Source organism: Malurus melanocephalus, unplaced genomic scaffold, assembly GCF_030028575.1.
Source record: "Malurus melanocephalus ecotype Western Australia unplaced genomic scaffold, MMel_1.1 scaffold_60, whole genome shotgun sequence".
NCBI classification, from domain to species: domain Eukaryota; kingdom Metazoa; phylum Chordata; class Aves; order Passeriformes; family Maluridae; genus Malurus; species Malurus melanocephalus.
Window position 1 is genome coordinate 1,827,691 of NW_026623292.1, and position 19,784 is coordinate 1,847,474.

At 37.9% G+C, this 19,784-nt stretch overlaps 1 protein-coding gene across 1 annotated transcript in view; it reads right to left on the minus strand.

Moving 5' to 3' along the window:
* Positions 1 to 8,254: 8,254 nt before the first annotated feature.
* The window catches only part of ADAMTS20 (ADAM metallopeptidase with thrombospondin type 1 motif 20), an 83,053-nt gene continuing 71,523 nt past the window's right edge, over positions 8,255 to 19,784 (minus strand). The window contains exons 31-39 of the mRNA XM_057366146.1: positions 17,359 to 17,529; positions 16,475 to 16,675; positions 16,212 to 16,341; positions 15,963 to 16,057; positions 15,770 to 15,864; positions 15,240 to 15,373; positions 14,409 to 14,500; positions 11,621 to 11,725; positions 8,255 to 10,981 (exon numbers count right to left, since the gene is read on the minus strand). Of these exons, the coding sequence (XP_057222129.1) occupies positions 10,892 to 10,981; positions 11,621 to 11,725; positions 14,409 to 14,500; positions 15,240 to 15,373; positions 15,770 to 15,864; positions 15,963 to 16,057; positions 16,212 to 16,341; positions 16,475 to 16,675; positions 17,359 to 17,529 (1,113 nt within the window). The 3' untranslated portion in view covers positions 8,255 to 10,891. The remainder of the gene's footprint in view (positions 10,982 to 11,620; positions 11,726 to 14,408; positions 14,501 to 15,239; positions 15,374 to 15,769; positions 15,865 to 15,962; positions 16,058 to 16,211; positions 16,342 to 16,474; positions 16,676 to 17,358; positions 17,530 to 19,784) is intronic.

The window sequence follows — 19,784 nt, forward strand, 5'->3', positions numbered from 1 at the left end:
CCCCCCACTGTCATATAGGGCCAAGAATTAGTCCCTGTGGGGCCTGATTCAAAAACCATTCATCTGCTGATGTTTTCTACAATTACATTTTCATTGTTTCTGCTAATGAAAACTCCCACCATGATTGTGTTAAATGCCTTAGAGAAGCCTAAGTAAATGTATAATCTTAAAACCTTTATCAACTGACCTTCTTTTGCTAAACATTCTGTGTTAAAATAGCTTGAGAAATGATTCCATGTGAGCCTGGCGAACTGTTTTCCATAAAGCTCTATTTAGCGGYGTGGCTGATAGCACTGAGCTGCAAAGAAAACTCTTCATCAGTAAGTGTGATGTTTTGCCCAGGATTGATGGCAAGCCCAGAAGCCTGCTTTCAGATCACTGTATTTATGCCTTTAAAATAATGGCACATTAAAGGCTTTCTTACAGGCCTTTGGAAACGTAAGCCAACACTTTCCCAGCTGGATGCCAAAGACTCCACATTTAAATAATGTTTGCAAAGGCCATGAGAATGGCAGATGCTTAAAAATAGGGCATGTTTATTTATATGTTGAACATGGGTTTAGGCATCTAGCTTCTTATATGAAAATGATCCAAGTGTGAATAGCCCACTTCCAGACAAGTGTGGTTATGCCTGTGATCATCCGCTTTGCTTCTATGCAAAAACATGCTAAAAGTGGGTGTAGACAGCAGGAACTCAAACAACATGGTTGTGCCAGCAGGGGAGGGAGGGCAGGGTTTCCCCCACTGTCAGGTTTCAAATGCAACATCAAACAACAGCAGAGGTGTGGAACATAAAACATGAAGATGCACCTGCGTGAGAATTTGCCATGGAGCAGGTATGGGATGGAGATTTGTGGCATTTGAAGAATGAGATACAGAGATGAAGGGAGAGGGGGAGAGAGAGAGAGAGAGAGCAAGAATAACCTTTAAAATTAGATTTAAAGTGGAAAAATGATAAGCCCTGCCAAGTCCTACTAAGCTACTGCTGCTGAGGACAGAGCTGTCCCCAAGTTCAAACCATTGCACTTGCAGCCACTTAGGCTGCCATCAAAGGGTACTTTTCCAACTGGCTGCATTCCATCTCCCAGTCTAGGAGTTATATATTGCTGCAAAAATCCAACTGAAACTCATATGTAGTGTTAAAAATCATAAGCATATCACAATCAGCCTGTGCTGGTTGTGGCCAAAATCCATAGGAAAGAAATTCACAGCAAATGTCTTTGCAGTGCAGAGGGTGGGAGGTGAGATTTTGGAGCAATTTAAGTACGTGCCTCAGCAGGGCTGATCTTCCTGCATGGGCTCACGTGGGTGCATCATGTCTGATAGTCAAACAAGCTTGTTTGGAACAAACTGGGTGTCTCTGCACATCCCTGTTTTATCACAAAAGCTTTTGCTCCTGAATGCATAAATAATTTTTAAGTGGTACTTCTGGCCAGAAATGGAATATATTTAGACACCAGGTTCATATTTAAATCACTGGGAATTAGATGACTGAATACCTTTGAAAATCTGGTCATGTGGCCTTCAAGTCACTACAATGTGTCTGTAAGTCTCAGCCAGAGGATTAATCAGATCTTGCCACCTATTGATAGAAACTCACAGGTAAAGCTGGGAATGTATTTTCTTCACAGTCTTTTTCAGGTACCTGAAAGACCAAAGCCATTCAGCCTATGAAAATCAACCCCTGCCTTGACCAAAATGAGGCGCTTGTATTTACAGGATATTAATTTCCCCTTGAGAATGCAATTTTTATTGTTTCTAAAACAATAGGACCCAGGGAAACAACTGTTTCTAATATTGGACAATAAATTTGCTCTTCAAAGACCAGCAGTTTATATTGTGGAATGCTCACTCCATCTCCAGTGCCCAGTTTGAGGGCACAACTTCCAAGATGCAAATTCTGTAATTCAGGCCTCATTCAGCTTTCTCCTTCTGTTTGCCCAAAGAAGCAACTACCCCAAACTGATCATAGTTAAAAATAAAAAGAAAGTCTAACAAACTATTTGGGACCTAAGGGTAAGGCAGAGGKTTTCCAGCCCTCCTAGAACCTCACTTCTTTTCCGTGATATTTGTTCCTGTCCTTGCCTCTGGAGAGCTCTGCTCTGCAGTAGCCGCCTTTCCTATCTCTAATGTACCATGCCGCTTTTTCATGCTTAATTCAGAAAGGAGGACATTTATGGACCATAAGACCTCACACAAAAAAAAATCACAGAGGAAAGGAGGGAGGGAGGGAAAGGAGGGAGGGAGGGAGGGAAAGGAAGTAGTCTGGCAAAGGGATGGATCAGAAGCAATAAAAGTGCTTTTTCTTCTCCAGAATCTAGGGAACTTGTGACTCCTAATGTGGGAGGACCAAAACTATGTAGCCCTGAAGTTAATTTAAAATACATTCAACAAAGTACTTAAAAAGAATKAATGTCTGCCAAATGAGCAAGTTATTAAAATATTACCAAACTATATTATATAAGCAGACTTTAATGCAACTGCACGGTAAGAAAATATTTGGAGTCACTAAGTCTGTACATAGCACAAATCAAAGTGTTATGTTATTAGAATTATTTTGTCACCATCTTGTGGGACATTAGGGCAACATCTGGCTTGCTCCTGATTTCAGCTTGTGGGTTCAATATGTGCTGAAGAAAATGGTGAGAAAGTGACTGCTGTAATTTTACACTGATGTAATATTTGCACACTACACTGCAAAATTTCAGATCATTTCAAGTGTGTTTTAGGGCTCCTGCAGCTTTACTGTGTTGCTGAGCAAACTTTTCAATTTGCAGGCCAAATATTTTTCCCAAAGGGTGTATGCAGATTCTTATAAAAGTTGGCACAATAAAGAGGGAAGAGAAATCAGATTGCTAACATAAACAGCTATGTCTTCTCAGAGAGTGTCTCTGTTTCAGCCATCTGATTTCAAATGGTTTCCTTAAGCCCTAATTTATTACTTCAAGTACAGAAACTATGCCTAGTCTGAAGATGCTTAAGAAATATGCTCCCTCTCTTCATTGGCCCAAGCAGTTGGTGTCTGATGCAAACTTTTCCGGGTAAATGTGAACCAGATGTTCYGCAATCCTATTTTGTGAACTTCTGTCACAGTTTCTATGCTGAGGCAATGCAAGAGAGCTGCAAAGGGCTGCCTGGGTGAGTGTGCCAGACACCCTTCAGTGCTGCAGCACTTCTCTTCTTGCATTTGGCCACCAAAACACAAAGCTTCCTCTTTCTAGGGCTCCTGAACAGCACCCAGCACAATGAAATGTATTTGTAGCAAACAAGCACACCGTGCTGGGGGTTTCTAAGAGAGGTGCCAAGCCTGTGCAGCTCGTTGTGGCAATCCCTCTGTGCCAGCTCTGCCTGTGGATACCATCTCACAGCCAGCCTCCTGCTGCTGCTGTGATAGCCARGAATATCATATCTGAGAGGTCTGTGATAGAGAAATTTGGAGTCAGACTGTGTTTCCCAACTATTAATAAAACCTCCCTTGAAATAAAAGTAGAGGAGCTGGCGCCACTTTGTGTTATTCAAAACCACAAATTCCCCCTCCCCCACAATCTGCCAGAATTACAGACTCTTCTGCCGCTTCTTAAAAATTTGAGATGTTTTCATCAAGTGAGCATCCTCCCCCTTCAAAATGCAATCAGGGCAGTTTAGTGTTCCAGTTTAGCATTGCTGTTCATGAGGAGAGAGAAGGATGGTACAGACCCAGCCCAACACCATGCATTGGGAATATATCAGCAAGAGTTTAATCCCTTCATCTCCCTCGCCTTCTGCAGCAAATGTCTCTAGGAATGGTGCTCTGTAGCCAAGGTGAACAGTGTAAGCAGTCTGTGAGAGGAACAAGGAGAATCTCTTTGCTGTCAGCAAGTGATTCTTGTATAGTTATGGGGAATTTAACTGCCAACCTTTCAAATAATTCAGAAGCTTCAAATAGCAATTCCTGATGAAGAAAACACCACARCAATAACTGTGTTACACCATTTGCCCTGCATTTCTATCAGCAATAGCAAATTTTGAAAAATAACGATTTTGAAAAATAACCAAATGCTTTGTCCTGAACAAAGTGCTAGAAGAAGGTAAATGGCCAGAAAGAAACATCCAAAAACCCCCCAAAGCTTGAGGTCTCAAGGATGCTGAACTGGATCCTCATACAAGACCTGTGCACCAGTGCAGAATTACATGGGTATCACTGGGATTCAGTGAAGGGCTAGAAAYACAGCCTGGTATGGTGACTGGTGGAATTAGAGCCAGAAGTCTTTCATTGTGCTGKAGAAGGGTCATGCCAATTCACATAAATTTCCTGTAATGTACCACATTACAAAGCAACCCAAACAACTTTGCCAAGTTGGTTCTCATGCTTATGCTGGCTTCTGCCTTTTGATACGGAAAATGCCACTGGCTTGATCAAGGATACAAATGTGGGGGTGGGTAGAAATATTTAAATATTAAATACCTGGTTGCTTGAATGCTTCTTTCTAGGACAATATCATTAAAATAAGAGACCTCACTTTTTCAGTGAGTAAAGCAGAAAGAAAAAGTTCTTAAGGATTAATGTCTCCAGAAGAATTATTTTTTGGTTAGAAAAGTCAAGCACACTCAAAATGTATGAGATAATATTTACAGCATACAGAACAAAACAGGGAGAAAAAGTCACTGAGCAGTGCAAAATTGCCTGTAGATAGATTTTTTAAATTAAAATTTTATGATTCTTACAGCTTATATATAATTTAATATGGCAATAACAACACAATACTGTAACTATGGTGAGGGGTTGCTTGCACATGGGCAAGGTAAGCTTTTCAGGTAGCCAGCAGCATGTTTCCTTCATTATTTCTTATTATATTCTTTATTATTTCTCTCTCCCTCTGCTTAAACAGGGTGTAAGTTACTGCTGGAAACAGTGCTCCACAGCTCACTTCCTTTGCTGCTTGGGAAATACSCTGAACACTGAATTTCATATGAAGCAATGCTGTCGACAGCTGGCCAGACGAACACATTGCAGGAGGGTGAGCTCCCAGMCCAAAGAATATCTCCCCTTTTTTATGTCTGCCTATCCGCATTCTCCAGAGACCTGTCTCAGAATAATCACTCTCAGTAAATATTTGGCAGCATGATACCAAAAATTCCCTTGTCCACAAAAGAAAAAGCAGAAATGACTCTCTAATCCTGGCATGGAAGAGAGGCTTCTAGAAGCAAAATAATGTCTCCGCTATGCACTTTCTGCTTTTATGTCAGCACACAGATTATGTGGTTTCCTTTCAAGGTAAATTCATAGTTATGAATTCACTTCTTTTTCCTTCTTTCTCAGAAGTAAGATGTGGGAATTTAGTTAAGGAACTGGACACACTTTTCTGGCAAAGGTAGTAATAGACCCAAACCAGAAAACTATTTGAAGAAAAAAAAAATTCTTAGTTAAATACCTTGTAAACCCTGATGAAGGGGGCTATTTGTGGCAGTCTTCTTAGCCCTTGCTGATTTGCAGAGCTTCCAGGAACACAAATGCTAGCAGGGTTACTGTTTTTTATTGAGGTGTTAAATAAGGATTTTTAAAACATGCCTTTCTGGAAGATGTTTTAAATACAAAGGACCAAAAAGAAATTTTCTGCTCTATRATTTTACAAGCAAAAATTTCAATTTGTGTTCTGCATAACCACAATTTTAATTATTCTGTCTTCCAAATGTTAATCAAAAAAGTCATGGAGAATGGTGAACAGACCATGAATGTCATTACCATGATCAATAAATGACTGCCAGAGACAGCTGAAGTGCAAAAAAAGGATTTCATCCTACAAGGTATAAATATATGCTGCTGCTATGAATCACTCTAGTCTTCTGCATACAGAAAATTCATGAGCTCTCCTTGAATGTTTCTTGCTTCTGTAAACCAAACTGCAAAACAAGACCTTACAGTTATTTAAAAAAAGGTCTTTCGGTATTCATAAATGAGGGGTTTTGCTTTCAAAAAAAAAAAAAATAGCAATGATGAGCAAGACAGAAATAGCTTGTTTTATTTCAGCTCTTCAGAGAGTCATTCGCTACCATTTACAGCTCAGATCCTCCATGTTGCATGCTTTGTTTAATTATGCAAATAAGACTTGAAAAACMTACGTGGACAAGAAAGTTTTGTTGCAGGAGCAGTGATAAAACACACACACACAGATTGAAGAGGGAAACATTTGTTTATTAAAAGGGAAAAGGTTCTGGATGGCAGCACAGAGTCAGACAYGAGCCAGATGAATCCGTGAACAGCTGTTCATGTTTGAAGGCAGAATATAGACATAAATACAGTCAGATCTTGCTCTGCTCTGCTGCTAGAGTATTTTTATACAATCAACACAAAGGAATACCTATCATAACTGAACACAAGCAGAAATTTATCAGAAACAGAACACAGATTGCTTCTTTAAAGCCAGGAGAAACAAAGCCCAGAAAAGCCTCTCAAGCTATAGTACTGCAAAATAAACTTAATTGTGCAAAAGCAAGCCACCTTCTGTGGRTGGGAATATTAAATGTCAAATCCAACTCCAAGTTGGATAGATTATACTTCTGTTTGGACAAAATGCAGGTAGTTTACCCCTACTATCATCACAGTTTTGTTCTGCCTGAAGGAAAGCCAGTATTGTGAAGCAGGAATACCCTTTAAAGAAGTACCTTTTTTTTTTTCTATTATCTATACAGCCTATTTTCAAAGTACACCAGAGAGAGAGGGGGGGATGTTTTAAAGATTGGATACAGTGAGACCATCCTGAAAAATCATAACRTGCTCAGGAAATGATGGCCAAACATACAGGAGAGCAAAACTGGCCATACAAGAGAGACCATTAGCAGGTCCATAGGATACAAATACAYCCCCAGAGTTCCCATTTTATTGCCAGTAGAGGACATTATCTCATATTGGTTCTGCCATGGTGACCTCCAGTCATACCTTATCTGCATCAAGTAAGATACCATGCAAGTGTTCAAGGCATTTAAGTGCAGCCTTTAGTATTTCATGGTTCAATTGCTATCAAAGTAAAAATATGGAAGTCTTTTGTATAATGAAAACTAATTCTTGAAAAATGCTTTGACCGGCTTCTTTGGTGCGCAGTAGGAAATTGTTTCAATTTCTAAACAAGGCCAACATGGATTAACTGCCACATGGATTACTTCGAAATCTCAGCTGCAATGTTCATATATGATCATTCTAATGTTCCTTATTTAAATATTCTGTTATCTTGCTTCAAAGCTATTTTTGTAAATAGTTTTCCTTTACATTTTTTATGTTAACGTTAAAATATTACAGCATGTTTCTGATCCACTTATAATTCAAGTTCTGTTTTGAGAGTGACAGAACATCAACTTGGAAACTATAAAAAACAATCTGTCACACTCTTTCCTAATCTTATTTAAAGCCCTGCAAGATCCAGAAAGCACTTGCAAGTCAGTAATATTTTATTCAGATTCTGAATTTCCCAGGAATCAGATGTTTTACTGCAATAAAACAGCAAAGACACAAACCCCCTCCCCGCTACATGTAACCTCCATTTCAAATAGACAAAAAAAAACAGACAAGTTTTGCTGAACATAATCCAGGTTACAGAAGTGGAAGAAAACCTTTCCTTCATCATGTCAAGTATGCCTTGGATATTACAACCTTTCAGTCAGATAAGAGAAATACATGACCATCCGTTAGAAACCTGCATAGACACATATATGAGCTGAAAGCACAGTCACAACTCTGCCCATGAATGTAGGACTGACTGATTGAACAACACACAAGTTCCAGATCACACACCTGGGCACGTCCTGCTTCTCTGTAGAGGGACAGTGACACAACAGACCATGCCAGGAGGAATTCTGCTAGAACAGAGAGCTGTTAGAGAACCAGAACAAGAGTTTCTGTCTTCTCTGTTGCCTCCCACATAGGGAGCCTTTGGGGAAATACAAGTAGAAGACATCTAGAGGATGAATTCACCAAGAGAAGTCACAGCTACTGTCATATGACACATCAAGTGTCATTTTGTCAGATAAGTGTGAGAAACAAGGCTTTTCACAGACAGTTATTTTTTGGAACTYAATATTTGAATAATCATTAAATGTGTGTGAGCACACAGGCAAGTTAAGAGCAGTTGTGCCACCTAATATGTGATGCTGCCACTGATGGGATTGAAAAGATCCTAGAAGCCATCTAACAAAGTATTGTTACAATCCTCTTTAGCTATTAACATTAACATTAATAATAATAATAATAATAATAATAATAATAATAATAATAATAATAATAATAATAATATTTTCTCAGTGGAATAGTGATGGTGCAGTTAAGCACTTAATTTTCTAAGCATGAACCCAAGCTGGAGAGTATGGCCTCCTACCACTGCAGCATCGTCAAGTCTCTAATTTCTTCAGAGCTGATCACCAGGCTTACATTTTTTCTTMAATTACTCTCAGGATAAAAAGCTAGAAAGTTGAAATTTGGATGATTGATTAAGCCCTTTTTCTTCAACAAAATAAAAATTCTAACACAGGGAAGTCACAAATCACCAAAACATACAATTACTTTTTCCTTACAGTAGGGCTAAAACTCTACATCAAGAGTAGAAGAAAGAAAAGATGCAAAAATCTACACAATACAGTACCGTTGTATGCAGAAGTTGGAGTTGGGCCACTTGGTATGCTATAGAGAATATATTTTTACTTCGAAATAATTTTTACTACCAAAAAAACATTCAATACATGATGTATTGAATACTGAATTAAAAGTCACTGTTTGGTAGCAGATTTTCAGAGTGACTTTGTGGCAACATAGCTGAACACTTAATAGCCTGTAAATGGTCTGAAAAGAAAAGGATCCTCTTGGGGATAGAGGCAAACTGCAGTTTCCCTTCTCCAAAGCAGCAATCAAGGGACCATGCTATACCAAGGAATTGCTTTGAATTAGCACAAAGWGTGGAAACGCTATTTCAGAATTGTACATTATTTCAGTTAATKATTTGCAGGGCAACCCCCCAAGAAAATTATAGCTGCATGTGGGAGGTTGACTGGATGGAGCAGAGTTCTTCCCTCTAATGCAGAATTTGCTTCCATAGAAATTATTCCTATGACTATAACCTCCTTGTGTGGCAGTTATTCCAGTGAAAGTCAATGTACAGCACCATAAAGAAGTATTAACAATGTAATTATTCTGTACATAAAGAAGTTGAAATGTTTTTGCAACATTTTATACTTAGAGTACAATACCAAAAAGAGCCCAAACAAAAGTGCCCTGGTACTATTCACACAAGCATATTTATTATATAAATATTTTATAAATTACAAKATTTTAATTGCAAATGTAAACACTTCTAGGAAAATAATGTTTTATAGTCTTATTAATGTTTACAACTATTATAAGGCACATAGTGCAAAAATACATTTCTGATGCAGAGATCACAAAATAATTACCTACACGTGTTATCTAAAAAGTAGCTGCATACRCTTCAGTGGTACAGTATTGTTTTTAATGAATACAGATTGCTGATTAATGGCTAACTCTTTGTGGATAAAAATATTATATAGCTGCCATTTGATCGACCAATTGTATGGCATGTAAAATAAATATTTGGTTTGCAGAATGCATATTGTCAGAAAAAGCACATATGGCTATCTGGTATATAATATATGTTATTATGCAGGTAGAATATTTTATTCTGAATACCTGAGTTGGCGCTTAAATACATTATCTGTATATGCATATATTTCTACTATTCTGGACTGTAAAGTAATACAAAACAACAAATCAAAGGGCTAGATAATTTTTTAAACCTTGTAACTCTTTTATGTACATACTTTTCTTAAAGAAATAACTTTAAATAGATGTTAGAAATTTATTTACAAAGATTGAAAAATCAAACTGAGTCAAAGATGGACACCGAAATCACTGTGGGGCTTAACACTGCCTCTGTCCAGGTTTTGCACTAAGGTTTTTTAAAATTCTGTTGAATTGGACTACRAAGGACACACACTACAGCCTTTACCAATGTGCTATTGGCCAAGGTAAAGGAGCAAGGTGTATATGGAAGTGTTTAAACAAATACATATTTGTGCAATTATGCAAAAGATTCTACGGTAAACAGAATACACTGCTTTCACAGTATACTTGGATGAGAGGCAGGAATTTATAATCAGTTTTCRAAGCAATCTGTTTTCTTATTTTCTTTTCCTGTGACCACAGCAAACCTAAGACCTGATGTTTAACATGTGCAACAGAGACTACAGAGGTTAAACCACACTCCTCAGTATTACTGATAGGATTTGAGCACCAAAAAGAATATAATGAAAGGGATGGGGGAAAATGCTTTCACTGACAGAGTAACACAGATCTATAAAACTATCTCAAGCATTTTGATTATGTACTTTACTGATGTAAGTTATTGACAGATAATCCCTGCACAAGTCTGCACAAGACTGGAAATATTTGAAATTATTACCTGTCTTCTATCTATAACAATAAAGCTTTCCTTTCTATATTTTAGCACAATTGATCAAAAAGACCAATAGAGTACAAATTCTACTGAATACTGCATAAAGAATTATACTGATTAGTTCCAGGTAAAGAAWTGCAATTATGGTAAAATTTAGAGTCTTACCCATGGTAGTAATCTCAGGGCAATTTACTTGTTAATATATACTGTACTTTGAATAAATGCCTCTCCTTTTAACACTGAAGGTTTCTAATTGTGGTTTATGCATTTGCTAGCTCACAAACAGACAATACAAGTTTGAGTAAATCCTGAAKAAAACAGGAATTCTTATTAGGGAGCCTTACAGTAATGAGCACTACAGACACTGAAAGAATGAATGTATRTATGTACAGACCACCTACAATTTGAACCTAAATGGCAAATGTCCCTGCTTTGATGCTCTTTGCACATCAGAGTTCTCACTGTATTTGAAGCTGGAGACCAATAATTGTGTTAGGAACACATTTTCCACAAAATCCTCCACATCTTCCATATATTTTAGTACCATCCTGGGAATTAGACAAAGAGAAGAATCAATCAAGAAAAGCAATTGAAATCACAGTTGCACAAAAGGTTTCTTGAGTTTTACACACCACAGACCTTTTGACAAATCACACCTACAAACACTAAATCAAGAGACAGCAACATTAGCAAAATGGGGACAGAGATCCTTTATCACTATTGCTCTACACCTTGTTGCCAGGCTTACCATCCAATGTTTTAAACTGTGCATGCTCACTGTTCTTGATTAAGTGGTATTTTGGTTTCCCATGCTAATAGAGTTGGAGGYAAGCAACAAAAAGGACCATCTGTAGTAGGATGATCTTAACCAAAATGTGGAGGCTTGGGTGCTGTGTTTGGGGTTTTTAAAGGCATCTTCAAAACTTCTAATAMACCAAATGAATACAGCAATAGGCTTTTAAAATCAGTTGAAAGAAKGGTAGGCAGGCAGTGCTGGTTAGAATTAGATCCTGGACAGTGTGATTAGACATAGTTTCTGCATTACCTCTGGAAGAAGACTTAAATGGGTCAGAGACCTTAAATGCTATTTTTCATTTACAGTAATCASCGTAGCTTTCACTACATTTAACACTCGTACCTTTTGTCCAAGCCATAAGAGCAGGTAAAGGAAAACAGCACTGACTTACGTGGGATTTATGTATGTCAGCAGTTGCATAGTTGCCCTGAGCAATCCACCTCACTCCACTGGATAATCTCAGACCTGTACCAGCTAAGTTAATGCTGAACTGTCCCTAAGGGGAGAAAAAGAAAAAAAAAAAAGGAAAATACAGAGCTGGTAAACAGAGTTCAAAACACTAAAACACTTTACAGCAGCATATTTGCACATATTGCTTAGGATATGTCTAAATATTAAGTACTCAAAGTGTGTACAAAACTTGGGCTGGTTACACTGCATTTTATCCTTTCTATGGACATTCACAACATAAAACCAAGTTATTCTGCAATATTTTGTGCATCAGCTGATCTGCAGTATCTGAATATGAAGACAAAAAGAACATTAGATAATTGAATTTTTGCCCTTTACACAYGAAATTTTAATTTATAAAAAATAGAGGCTTAAAAAAGGCAAGAATAAGGCTGGTGTTCTTGAAAGACTTTTTTTTTAAGTTTCTGATTTTTTTGGAAATAACTTGGTCAAAACACACTGCTGTCTGTAAAGACAAATCACTTCTTAGACATCCAATTTTCAAATTTTTACACACTAAGCATCATTACCTTATCATCTTCCATTGCTTTTTCAGTATAACAAAAAACATAATTGAACAAGAACATAAGTGAATGTTATAATAAATAACTATATTTTTAAATGGAATGTTTTGCARTACAAACCATTTGCCAAAGATATAGAAGCTATTGATTCTAAAACATTTGCYTACACAGACTCTGAAAACAAGCTTTAAAACTGTCAGTTCCTATGAGAATAGGAAATATATTAAAAGTAACGAATTGCACTACGTTGGTAAACAAACTGGGATACAGAATATTATTAAATTGCATTCACAGAGAAATGCAATATGTTACAAAGAAGTAATACCTCCACAAAGAGACTAATGATTAGTTCAGGCAGCACACCACAATCAGAAAACTGCACACCTCTGCATTATTCACTGAAAGCCTGAATTTCTGTATTCAGACCTAGTAATTTTTTATTGTAAATGGTAGCTCCTGTGTTTTATTGCTTAATAATGTCATATATAGATAAACATATATAGCTTTTATTATGATGATTCAGTAAAATTCCTTTGCAAAAAAMCAGTTATATTGCTCAGTATGGCAGATTTATTTTGAGAGCACTTCTGTGTAAAGTTGCTGTGCTTGTAGCACTCACATAACTCAGGATGAGCTAACAAAAACTCGTATGGATAGGGTAGGTTGCTCTTTGAGTATCCACAAAGTGGAAGACTTCCATTTAATGAAGGGAGAAATTAGTACAAATTGTGTGGAACGTTTTCCACAATTAATAAGCCCAGAGTAACTTCTTTCACAGTGAGATCATTTTGCAAAAAAAAATGAGAAGTGCTATGTACAATTGCAGTGACAGATTAAGAGCTGCCTGATGTATTATGCAGCACATGCAAGACTAGGAACAGATTTCAAGGACTGAGAGTAGAGGAATGAAAGCTTTTTGGCTGCATCAAAAGTGTCAGCTTCAGTCAGAACTTATAGATGGAAACGTGTCAGTGGCAGGCCATGTAAGCAGAATGACCCCCTACCAGAAAMCATGCATTGCAAACAGATTTGGATCACACTGCACCTAAAAGGTCTGCAGGATGAAGGCATCCAATACTGTAATGAACTTCAAATGTTTTCTTGTCAGGGGTTTAAGTCAGCCAAACTTAGGCACTTCATTTGTACATAAATTGTCTCTAGCTGCCCTTGGCTGTGCCCTCCCACAGAGCTTATGTTTAGGTGGACAACAGGGATTTACTTCCAAGCAAGTGTGAGCCAGTCAGTCTCAACTCCTTTACAATAAGTGAAAAGAAATTCACTTTCAGAGGACARTTGACCTCATCCTAAATTGTCTAATACAGTAAGATAAGCTGAAGTGTTTTTTTTCTGAGGAATCCTATTTCTGCCAATGGGCTCCAAAGGTTGACTAGTTCAGACTAGGGCTACATCTGCATTTTCAAGAGGTACACCGCTGTATAATCAGACCTGGACAGTGAAAATTGGGCCAGAGGGCCCAACTCTGTCTGTAGACAGTGTACAAATCAGGGGTTTATTTTGGACTAACTCTCCTAGTCCCATGGACTGAATCCTCATGAGCATAAGAATGTATGAAGATCCTTCCTCTGAAGCTCATTSTTTGATCTGGCTTCATCCAGAAGGTGTCCTGTTCATGTCTTTCAAAACTGCTCTGTGATGTGAAGCAACACACAGTAAACTGGGACAATATAGAGATTAATCTAAAAAACACCACCCAATACAGATCTAAATGCTAATGGAGACACAACAATGCATGCAGAAGTTTTAAAGTATACTGCTAAACAAGATTAATTTCCTCTGGTAGTCAACAAAGACATGAAGTGTCAGGAGAGAAACAGAGAAAAGATAAGAAAAATTATGCAGAATTATAGAGAAGTCATGCGAGGAGAACAAAGAATGAGAAGGTGTTAGGGGAAACAAAGGATGCATCACATCCAGAAGAAGAGCAGTGCATGAAAGACTTAGAAACCTGGACACACATACATGGAGCCTACAGGGAAAGGGTGTGTTAAACAATTTGAGGGAGAAAGTATGAGGGRAGGATGGTGGAACAGCAGAGAAGAGAGTAAGAAATAAATACTTATTAATGTTGTACCATGACTACACAGAATAGGAAACTGGTTTGGAACCTTACAGATCTAAACAAGTCACACTTTTTTTTTTCTCCTCTTTTGTGAACATTTCAAAGGGGTAAGAAATGACAAATACCTGTGGACATCTGGCTGCACTGTAGCAATCTCCAGCTGTAGCAAATGGTACTGCTCTCCCAAGTATAGTCTGAGCAAAAAGAAAATCTGTGGCTAGAAAACAGAAGATTACTCAACACAAACTGCTGCATTTGAAGTTCAGGGGAAAACAGTGTGAAAAGTGTGAATGTGGGTGTTTTATTGTTTGTTTTGGGTGGAGTTTTTTTTTTGTTCGTTGTTTGTTTGGAAGGGAAGATTGTGTGCTTTGATTTGAGAAAATTCAGTTTGAATTGTGATTATTGCACCACTAGTCCAACATACAAGCCCAGATTTCTTTCTGAGATATGAGTGAGCCAGGAGGAAGACAGATGTGCACCTGGACAGTGCACCAAGTGAGCTGGTTGTGGACCAGCTTGCCAGTCTCAAAAAGGGGCTTGAAAACACTGTAAGATTCCCTGTCCATTTCTTTATTGTCTGTCAAGGTCTGAGAAGSGACTAAGTAAGGCATGGAAAGAAAGGCTTCCACAATATAAATAAGCTGTGGACTGAAATAAAATGAAATAATAGGAAAAAARCCCTAAGAAAATTAAGGTAGCGCACATATAAAATATGAATCTGTGAGATTCATGCCACTTGACCATTTGGGACTAATTAACAAGGTAAGCAGTGTTGGKTTTGTGTGTTTTTTTCCTCTTTTGAAATTACCACTGAATTCTTAAATTAAATAATAATTTAGTTTGCCCCCAGATGGCACAGCTGGAACTGTAAGTGGGTCAAAATGTAATTTAGTAATTGTAACCACATACAATTTCAGTAGAATGCYCAGATTGGTTAAAACTGACAAAATGCTTACTTTTAATTTGCATGGAAGCTACATCAATTCTTATTTTGCTAAAAACTGTGAAGCCAGCTGCAAGGTAATCATTTCGACAGGCACAGTCTTGYGTTCTGCTTCCATTGAAAGGACATTCATATGGATTCTGTAACCTAAAGAATAGCAAAGATTTAGTTTTCCTTTAGAGATTTTTCCTTAACATAATATCGTCRTGAAAAGTAAATATATTGCATTATGCCGCATAAAAAATATTAAACAACCTTTACTGAACAAGCACAGCTTTTAATCTCAGCTCAACTGGAACACTGATGTGGRTCTTAGTAATTTCTACAGAAGTCAAGGCAAGAAACATTATAATCCTTTAGTGCAACTAATATAATTTCAGCCTGGAAGTATCCACATTTCTGTATGTGTGCTCATATGCCTGGATATTTAAAACAGCAAATCAAGGRAAAAAAACCCTACTCATCTTTCTCATAAAAATTAAGAATTCTTTTATTTTGGAAGGATTAAATGAACTTTATGAAGTTACAAAACCACTTCTGTACCTGAATCCATATACTTCAGAAAAGTTGTCTGCTTCACCTTTTACCAATGTCAAATATTCTTTGGGATTCTCTAAATGCATGCCTGAGCAATAAATCTGGAAGAGAAAAAGCAACCCTTTAGCAAAATCTTTATTAGAAAAGTGTTATTTCATAAAAATATGTACTCATAAAARCTCATCAATATTAACAGTACCTTTATCATCCTTCCCTTAATGTTGAGTAGGTATTCACCATCCTTTCTAATCCCTTTTTTAATCTGCATATCTTTGCAGGTGGTAAGAATTTCACCTTCAAAATGAATGATTAAATCATATTAATATTTCAGGAACAGTTCTTGGTTTTAGGATTTAATTTTGCATAATTGCACTCCAAATATATTTATAGCTTTAATATAAGTAACTTGGGAAAACATTAACTGCATAAAATTACAGCTGTCACTTACATTCTTTCTCGTGGCAGATCCTTCTGGCATCTGGTTTTAAATGTGGCAGGCACAAGTCRCTGGATAAGCCATTTTCAGTCATACATTCTACTCTTCTCTCCTTTGTGCCCACTCCACAAGATGCTGAGCACTAGACATAGATAGCCATCAAGAGTCAGTTTAGAAAGATGCAAATAATTAACATCATTGTGTCACCAAATGAGTCTTGGCATTCATTTATGTTACAGGCAGCTGTAAAAATGAGCTCRCACATCTGTACTCACTTTGGTCCACTTCCCCACTCTCCACGTAGCTGCTTGTGAACATTCTCTGATGTCACATTTATAAATGTGTGGGGATGGCTCTACTGGGCATCCTTGGTAYGCTACAGTCCGAAGGCCATGGACGTGCCGGCTTTGAACAGAATGGATTCCAACACAGTACGAGATCCTCTGCTGGTAACCAAACCCACATCTTGCTGAGCACTGAAAGAAAATCCCCAAGCACAGGCATTATTTCCGTGAAAAAGAACTTTTCTGCAGAATTGCATTGCAGGGGAGTCAGCTGTGATCCTTGCTCTGGCAAAAGCCTGTTATTGGAGGCGTGCCACCYTGGGCTGGAACATCAGCATGCAGGAATGAAGGTCTGCAGTGGTTACACCTGCAAGGAGCCACACAGTGCCCTTTTCTCAGAGGTTCCACAGCCATTTCCTCTCAGCTGTGATACACACACAGCTGTGATAAACACATATGCACATATAGGGAATGCAGCAAAAAAAGAGAAACAAAGCAATGATCAATCACTTCACTGAAATAAAGGAAAAGCTTTTTAGCTATTTCAGCAAGGCCAACTTGCAAGAGAGTTTCCTGGGAACCAGCAAAGGAATATTGTGGTAGGGACAGCTCTCATCGAGTTGGTGATCATAGGTCCTGGGGGTTAACATAGGAYTGAGAGCAGCCACTACAGTAAATCATGGCTGACTCAGAGGGTCAGTGTGGAGTCAGTTCAGACAGCCATAGTCAAACAAAAATATACTTTTTTTTTTTTTTTTTTTTTTTTTTGGCTCCACACACATAAAATACATTCTAGAGTAATGTAACAATGTAACATTCTTAAATGTAAAGATATATAGATATATAAAAATGTGTGAGCAGTATAGTTAGTGTACCTGTGACAGCTCTCCTGTGAGCACAACATATTTAAAGGRAGATACCCCGCAGGTTTTGGATGATGGAGGCTTTGTGGCAGGATCACAGAAGCTTTCATCCACTTGGAGCTGGTTTGCATTCACRCATTTAACCTTCCGGTATATTTCCTTTCTTCTAGATGATGCTGAGCACTAAAAGTGGTAAAATCAATCACWGTTTAACTATCCATTTACAGAACAAAGTTATCTACTGACCAGTAAAACCCAGACAGCAATATCTTTTGACATCTGCTATCAGTGTCACACTAAATTATTCACTGAATCAGAGTCCTTTACTTTGTTTTCAAAGGTACCTCTAATCAGCTGGAAAAAACAACAGCATATAATATCATGACACTGTCACTGTTGTGTGAGACAGAGGAGAAAATGAAAATGTCAAATCAAGATTGCAGGTTGAGTGTAAAAGCCTTTCTGTATGAAAAGAGACAGAAAATTATTTCAGTGAAATATAAAAKGAATAAGTTGGTCTTGAAAAGAAAACAAAACCAGAGGGAGAGGGAGATAGAAAAGGAGAAAAAACTGCCTATGAATCAAGCCTGTGCCAGCTTTGTGCAGCAGCAGTTGTTGAGCCTGTGCCTTTGTCCTGAGGGTCCTCAGACCTCTCCCCATGGCACACTGGTGGCATGGTGAGCCATCACAGCTCTGCCAGGACAGGATAAAAACCAGACCCCAGTTGCCACCAGACCCCAGAAAAGTGGAGGTACAGGCTAAGTAATACATATCAACAGCACCCCCCCAGCTACAGGTACCTGAACTGAGCTCACTTCTAATGGCATGGAGCAATTCAGAATATTAGGCACATAAAGAATGACCCAAGGTAATATCTATCACAGGGTAATAGGGACAGACAGAAGAGTTCTTTTCATGATGCCTTATACCTTAGCCTTGCAGGCATTCTTCTTCCTAGGATAAAAATGCTTCACCCAGTATACTGGCTGCAAACTGGAGAAATGTTAGATCWGGGTTATTTCTGCTGTGTTGTGACTGGTGAGCTGAGGAAATTACACGCATGCACCCAGACAGCTGGGAAAAACATGAGTGTGATGGAAGACATCGTGCACAGGAAGTGGTATACAGATGGATAAGTACTTGAACTATTAATATTATATGTACAGGGCTCTATATGAATGTGGTGAGAGAAGAGAAMAAAACACAGGAATTTCAAGAAAACAGCAATATACGTGTGGAAGAAGTTATGAAATAGCTGGAGAATGTAGTGAAATGCATTTGTAGAGGGAAGCTCCAAATACACAGCTGGAATACACAGATGTTTGCTGGCAAATGAAAATTCACCCTCATTCTTTAAAGTGTGTATTTGTGCTAAAAGTGCATTCTGAGCCACTTCCACCAGTTCCTGAATTTCACAGCTATATACGAGAGGAGAACTCTTGGAAAAAACAAATATGTCTGGCTTTCCCTCAATACAGCTTAACAGAGGAATAGATATGTCTGAACTTCACTCATGTAATCCAGGTTATGCAGAGCACCAGCAAATGTTTTACATATTGACAGTTGTCACTTCTATAGCACTGAGTCCTGAGACTTCTGAGTCTTCATATTCAAGGGGGGCTGCCCTAGGAAATTTTGCATGGCAGACTACTAATATGACACAAGTGCACAAAATGGATTTTTGTTCAATGTTACACTAGCTCTTTTGTGCACCAGTTCAGGTAGTCAGGTAGTATACACAATTTTTGGTTTTTCTCTGTCCCTCATCTTCATATGTTTGTGTGTTCACATGAATTACAGAAGTTATTAAAATTTTAGCATGCAGAAAATAGTAATCACATCTTTAGAAATGACAGTACCCCTCTGAAGGTATCTGTAGACTTGCTTAAATATGAAAAACATATTGGGTAAGAGAATGCTGACTTTTATTTTCTTATCATGTTTGGTAGGAGACTAGAGAGTTCTATTTTGTTTATTTTTTCTTTAACTTAGAAAAGCTGCTTCAAGTTTTTTACATGCTTTAAGTTTTCCAGACAGAACTTCGTAAAAACACTCTTGTCCAAAGATCTTATTTCCAAGGTGTTTACTTCCACGTGACACTTCTTTTGCATTTCTGTTCTTGAAAAGCTGCTTTTTAAAATGATATTTTATAATAAGGATTTTTTAAACATCTTATGCACTATGTAGAAAAGTATGTTGAGACAGTCCTATCAATAGGTACCTGCTCAGAGCTCCACCAGAGCTTTTGTCTACAATAATAGATAAGCAAATTCTGTAGAGATTATAAAGAGAGAGTATAAACAAAGCCTTTGACATTTTTTTTGTCATTTCTGAAGTTTTGCAAGCTCGACCTTCAAAATTTCCAGCATGGTCATTTGTTATTCTGCAGCATAACAGCTACTAGAAACGCATCCAAACATGGGCGGGGGGGGGNNAAA